We start from the raw sequence: 6,786 nt of genomic DNA, 5'->3' as shown, positions 1-6,786 counted from the left end.
CCGACTAATTTAAATTTTGAGGACTATGAGAAGTTACATTTATTTTTTGAAATAAAATTGGTTCTATTAATTGTTGAGGATGATTTTAATATGAATAAGTTAGATCTAAAAAAATTAGGTGAGTATCCGTTTGGTTTTTTTTTTTTTTATTTTTATAATAGGGGTAGCATGTTAGTGATTGGAACAAAAATGGAAGGGGAAGAAATGGAAAGAGAAAAAATAAAAATGGAAGTGGAAGAAATGGAAAGAGAAAAAATAAAAATGGAAGGGGAAGAAATGGAGATAGATAAGATTAAAATGGAAGGGGAAGAAATGGAGATAGATAAGATTAAAATGGAAGAGAAAGACATTGAGATAGATAAGATTAAAATGGAAGGGGAAGAAATGGAGAGAGAAAAGATTAATATGGAAGAGAAAGACATGGAGATAGATAAGATTAAAATGGAAGAGAAAGACATGGAGATAGATAAGATTAAAATTGAAGAGGGAAAAAAAGAGAATGAAATAGAGCCCAATTGTATATACAAAAAAGATAAAGACAGTAAGGAATTTTCAATGTATCAATATGATGATGATATGAAGAAAAGAATTTTGTCAAAAATTGACGAATGCATTCGACCGAGTTTAATTTGTTATTATGCTGGAGATGACTATGATATAGATTTTTTTTTAAAAAAAAGATTAAATAAGAAAAATGAAGATACCTTCCATTTAGTAAGTTATGATGATGTTATAAAAGGTTTCATGTCTATAATTATGGATCAAGAAGAGGGAATGAGTAAAAACAAAAAAATGGATGAAACATTAAAAAAGTTGGTTGAGGATATAAGAATAAGAATAAGAAGAAGAATAAAAAAAAATAATAAGGAATATATAAAAACGATGATATATATATATTATTTAAAATATATTTTGCAGAATAAAAGTAGATATTTATTTTGTTATATAATAGTATATAATATTCCACATAAAGAAATTATAGATGAAGATATTTTAAAGGAGATTTCATATATTATAGATATTAAGAAGGTAATTCATTTTGTTTATTATATAGAGGGCGAAAGTAATGATGCTTTAAATGATGAGAGGATATGTTCAGATTGTATGAATGAGCACGTTTCTTCTTTTATGTTAGAAGAGATTGGTATTGACAAGGTGGGAGGAATATCAAGTGAGGGCAAAAAATTAGATGTGGAAAATATATCAGATGATGAAAATGTAGGAATAAATAGAGAAGACAATATGTTAATTGATAGGAATACTACAAATAATAATATAGAGAAGACAAAAATATATGATGGAGATGAAAAGAAGCAGAATATTATGAAGGATAATAAAAAAAAAAGAAAAATGGATGAATATAATAACGAATTAAAAAAGAATGAGAAAATATTTTTATCAAAATATAAAGATATTGAGATTAGCAGAATATATATAGATAAAGAGTTCCCATGTAATATGTTAAATATATATTGTCCTAAAATAATTATTTTATTTATACCTCAAAATATATATTTACAATTATATATATCCTCTTTGATATGTTTATATTTGAAGAATTATATATCAATTAATACAGCTAGCTTGATATATGAGATAAAAATATTGGAAAGGATGAAAAAAAAAATGGTATATATAGAAAAGTGTAAGAAAGGAGTTGAGTTAGATAATGAAGATGGATATATATCTTTGATTATGAATGAAAAAGGGATGATAAGAAAAATATATAATTATATAATGAGTAAGATAAAATATGTGGATAGAAATATATTATTATGTGGTTTTCCTATATTTCTTAGAAAGAGTTATTATAATAATAAGAGTGATTATTTTTATCAGTTTGATTTTTTAAAAAAATTTAGAATTGAAGCAATCATATCTTTTCTATTCGATGATATATATTTCGAACAGATATGTAATGTTAAAAATAATGTGTGTGTTGAAAGGTATAAAGAAATATTAAATTATATGTATAAGGAATATCGTAACAAATGTATGATATTTTATGAAACCATAAGGAATAATGATGATTTACAAAATGTACTTGAGAAGTTGAGGAGTAATTTATAAAATTTTTTTTAAAGGGAGCCAATATATTTAAAAAAAAAAAAAAATATCCAAAGTTAGAATATTTATTTATATCAAAATGGAACAATGAATAAATAAATAGAAAATAAATGAATATTATATGTATATATATTTTTTTTTTTTTTTTTTTTTTTTTTTTTTTTTTTTTTTTTTTTTTTTTTTTTTTTTTTTTATGTGTGTGTATTTAAAAATAAGATATATAAAAAATATGAACGGTATAATATTATTTTTTTAAACCTCTTCAAATGATAAAAAAATAAAAAATAAAAAAAAAAAAATAATAATAAAGTAAAAGTATACATAAATATTAATATATATATATATATATATATATGTTTTAATTTAATTGTATTGAGGCTGGTCGCATTTCAGAATTGTCCATCAGTTTTACAATCTTTAATTAAAAAATGAATACGTTTTAAAGTTCTGAAGATAGGAAATATAAAAATTATAAGCATATGTATCATATAATATATTATTTATAATATGTCGTCTGAATTGTTTATGTAGATTGTATAAATGTATTTATGAAATTTTTTTTTAATTTCTTTTTAATTTCTTTTTAATTTCTTTTTAATTTCTTTTTAATTTTTTTTAAATTTCTTTTTAATTTCTTTTTAATTTTTTTGTAATTTCTTTTTAATTTCTTTTTAATTTTTTTGTAATTTGTTTTAATTTTTTTTTTTTTATTTATTTATTTGTGATAGCCTTATAAATGGAAGGTGGGGGTTACTTTTCGCTTTATGAGGATTTTTTTAAAGATGCTAAAATATTTTTGAATACTATTGAAAGTAAAAATAAAATATTGGATGTGAGTAATAGTAGTACTACAAGTAGTAGTATTAGTAGTGATGAAGTGAGTGATATATCTTCAAATAATAATACAAAAAAATATGATGATAATAATTATAATGGTACTGGAAGATATTTAGATTATTATTTAAATATAGAGAATAATAAGGCAGTATGTTATAATAACATGGAAGAAAGTAATACAATATTACAACATGATAATAATATTAATAGTATAAATAATAATAATAATAATAATAGTAGTAATGTTTTATATAATGGGTCTTCAAAAATTTTGTTATGTTATAAAAATAATTATAATATATGTTTATCATATAAACCATATAATGAGAATATATATAATGATGCAGCGAATATAAATTATTCCTTATCAATATTTAGAAAAAAAGGTTCTCTTAATACTACTTCTAATATAAAAGGAAAGAGGCAAATAGAACCCAACTGGACGAAACAACAAATAAGAGAGGCATTAGATTTAGAGAAGGGAATTAAAAGAAAAACTCGTTCGAGGGGGATATATGGAAATGATAATAATATAAATAATTACAATATAAATAATTACAATATAAATAATTACAATATAAATAATTACAATATAAATAATTACAATATAAATAATTACAATATTAATAATGATAATAAAAGTATGGGTTGGGGGGGAATCGTTAAGTATTTTAATATATTTTCCAAGTTACCATTTTTTTATTTATTTTATCGTTCATCTGATAAAAAAAAAAAAAAAAAAAAAAAAATTTATAAAAATGAAGTTATGAATGATATGAATAGTTCTTTATTTTATAATAACCATTATAAGAATGAAATAAAAAAAAAGAGTGATAATTCAGATTTCAAAAAAATGGCCCCCCAAAAAAAAAACGAAAAAAACAAAAGAAATGAGAAAAATAATTTATATAATGATAAAAAGGATAGTATAAATATGAATGAAAATAATATTTATAAGAATATGAACAAGTCAAATCATATGTTGACTAAAAATGAAATATATAAATCGACAAGTGTTAACAATTTAGATATGGATACAAAAAAGACAGAAGAAGAATATTTTTTAAAAAGAAAAAGAAAAAAAGAGAATAATAAAAAAGGGATATCATATGAATATTTATTAAAACCTAGTAAACATGATTATGATGCATTTTGTTTATTTAATCCAAGATTTAAACAAGGTAAACATCATACAGTTATGTATTTACAAAGTTATAATGTATCTATAATACCTTTTGTAAAAGCAAAAAAATTAAAAGAAAGAGTTAATCAATTATTTAGTGAAATAAATCCATGGATTCATAAATCTTTAACATTATCAAAATTAAGAAATTTAAAAATTGATCTTTTTAATTTAATAAATAATATACCTGAAATAGATATATCAACTATATCATGTGCATGGGTATTTTTTGAAAGACTAGTTATTAAAGGATATGTGCATAAATATAATAGAAAGTTATATGCAGCTACGTGTCTTATATTATCTTTTAAATTTTATCAACATGATGATATACAAATATTAGAAAAATTACTTATACACATACAAAAGTTAGATAAAAAAGAAAATCTAACTCCTTCTCTTATCTTTTCTGTGGAATTCTTAGTCTATCGACTTCTTGAGTTTTCTCTTCAACACACTTATGAAAATATACGTCCACACATACATCAATATTTGGAGTCCAAGGTAATAAGAAGATATATATGTGGTGAAAATAATTTGTAATATAAGTATGTCTATGTAATATCTACATATTATAATGATATATAAAATATATATATATATATATATATATATATGTTCCTATATTTTTGGAGAAGAATATTTACATATAGGAATGCTTTTCTCTTACATATTTTTTTTTTATAAATAAATGAATAATTACATATATATATATATATTTATATATATTATATTTTTTAGGAATTAAAATTTGAAGATGTCTACGGCACCTCTGAAGAGATTTATTTATATTCAAATAAATCATAATAAATTAAATAGGAAAAACAGCTCTTGGAAATATTCTGACATTATATATATTATATAACAAATATTATAATATAATATAATATAATATTATATTATTTATTATATTTTTTATATATTTATTATTTATTTTTTTTTTTTTTTTTGTGGTGATCAAAAATCACATATTCCAAAATGGAGGGACAAAAAAATGAAGGAAAAACATCCAAAAAAGAAAACAACTATAAATTTTTAAATTCGGATGAAATAAATAATTTGGAATACATATTTAATAAAATAAAGAAAAACAAAAATGATAATGTATCAATACAAAGTATTCAAAAGTTTCTTTTAAATAATCATAATAAAGATATTTGTGATGATTTGTTGGATTTTTTTCATATATATGGGAGTACTATAACGTTAGATGATTTTTTGAATTCTTTAAATTGTGATATGAATGAATTTAAATCAAAAGAAAAAGTCAGAATTTTATTTGAGTTATTAGATACAAATAAAAAGGGTTATATTTCTTATAAAAATTTTATTCAATCTGCTAAACAATTTGAAAATGAATTTAGTGACGATATGTTAAATGATATATTTCATATTATGGACTTAAACAATAATAATAAAATACTTTTTGATGAGTTCAAAAATTCAATATCAAATATATGACTTGTTAATCATATTTTTATGTAATACATAATATATATATATATATTATATTTATTTTTTTAAGTTTTTTTATTTTTATTTTTTTATTTTTTTTTTTTTTTGTAAGATATAAATTTTTCGTTGTATGATACAAACACCATGTAAAATGAAAAAATTTAATAAATGTATAAAAAAAAAAAAAATTATGAGATTATAAATACAAAAAAAAAAAATATATATATATATATATATAAAAGTTAATTTGTCTTATATGGAAGATGATTTAAAAGTATGTATAAATAAATACATACATATGTTCATATATATATATATATATATTTTATTTATTTATTGTGAAACCAGATGGGAGTTAAGAAGGACCCATCTTGCTCATTAAATCCCTTGTGACTTAACTTGGGACCTTGCTTACCCCTAGGTTGAGTCGCATAAGATTTGATGCATGATCTATTTTTATTATGAATAAAAATAAAAGGATGTTGAATTAATGATTCTGCTGTGGGTCTTTTTTTTGGATTTTTATCTAAACATAAATTTAAGAAATCTTTAAATTCGGGTGATAATTTATCAATTAAATCTTGTTTTACTTTTTCACAGAATAATTGACTCCAATGATAATCTTGTATTCTATTCATAATAACATTTTCTCTTTCTTCATTTGTTGATCCGAATGGAGGTCTACCAAATTTTAATTCAAAAGCTAAAATTCCTAAGGTCCATATATCTGTTTTCTGATCGAATTCACCAAAATTTTGTTTCTTCTTTTGATGTCTTGCACATTGTTCAGGTGACCAATAATCATGTGTCCCTCTATAATGAGATATACCTTTTTTTTTATGTTTAGATCCTATATGAGCTGATAATCCAAAATCAGCTAGCTTACATTTCTCTTCATGATTTACTAAAACATTTTCTGGTTTCAAATCTAAATGTGCTATTCTCTTATCGTGACATGTTCTTATAGCCCATATTATTTCAAACAGCATCTCTGCTACTTTCTTCTCACAAAATGGTCCATGCTCATTTAAGTATGTAAAAAGGTCTCCGTTAGAGCAATACTCCATAACAAAAAAGACATGACTGCTTGTATGAAACCACGTATACATGCTACAACAATTTAAATAAAAAAAAAAAAAAAAAAATATATATATATATATATATGATGAGATACATGGGGTTATTTTTTTTTTTTTTTTTTTTTTTTTTTTTTTTACATTTTTTATGTGATTTTTTTAATCTTG

General features: G+C 21.1%; 4 protein-coding genes across 4 annotated transcripts in view; 3 read left to right on the top strand and 1 right to left on the bottom strand.

Moving 5' to 3' along the window:
- PGSY75_0605600 (putative nucleoside diphosphate kinase) overlaps window positions 1–2,070 on the top strand; it is a gene marked incomplete at both ends in the record, with an annotated part of 6,895 nt that extends 4,825 nt beyond the window's left edge. The window contains one exon of the mRNA XM_018784635.1: window positions 1–2,070. This exon is cut by the window's left edge and continues 2,616 nt beyond it. Coding sequence (XP_018642688.1) covers window positions 1–2,070 — 2,070 coding nt within the window.
- A 733-nt stretch (window positions 2,071–2,803) lies between these two features.
- On the top strand, window positions 2,804–4,894 carry PGSY75_0605500 (putative cyclin dependent kinase binding protein; the record flags this gene model as incomplete). Its single annotated transcript, XM_018784633.1, has 2 exons — window positions 2,804–4,591; window positions 4,829–4,894. The coding sequence occupies 2 exons, from the start codon at window positions 2,804–2,806 to the stop codon at window positions 4,892–4,894; spliced, it is 1,854 nt and encodes a 617-aa protein (XP_018642687.1).
- A 171-nt stretch (window positions 4,895–5,065) lies between these two features.
- PGSY75_0605400 (putative calcium-binding protein) lies at window positions 5,066–5,548 on the top strand (the record flags this gene model as incomplete). Its single annotated transcript, XM_018784632.1, has 1 exon — window positions 5,066–5,548. One exon carries the CDS (start codon window positions 5,066–5,068, stop codon window positions 5,546–5,548), a length of 483 nt encoding a protein of 160 aa, XP_018642686.1.
- Window positions 5,549–5,871: 323 nt separating this feature from the next.
- PGSY75_0605300 (serine/threonine protein kinase) lies at window positions 5,872–6,651 on the bottom strand (the record flags this gene model as incomplete). The annotated part of the gene is made up of 1 exon (XM_018784631.1): window positions 5,872–6,651. A coding segment is annotated over one exon (780 nt), but the record flags the coding sequence as incomplete, so codon positions are not given.
- Window positions 6,652–6,786: the final 135 nt, after the last annotated feature.

Source organism: Plasmodium gaboni, chromosome 6 (assembly GCF_001602025.1).
Source record: "Plasmodium gaboni strain SY75 chromosome 6, whole genome shotgun sequence".
Lineage (NCBI taxonomy): Eukaryota > Apicomplexa > Aconoidasida > Haemosporida > Plasmodiidae > Plasmodium > Plasmodium gaboni.
Note: the sequence above shows the minus strand (reverse complement) of the source record. Positions and strands in the feature narration are given on the sequence as shown.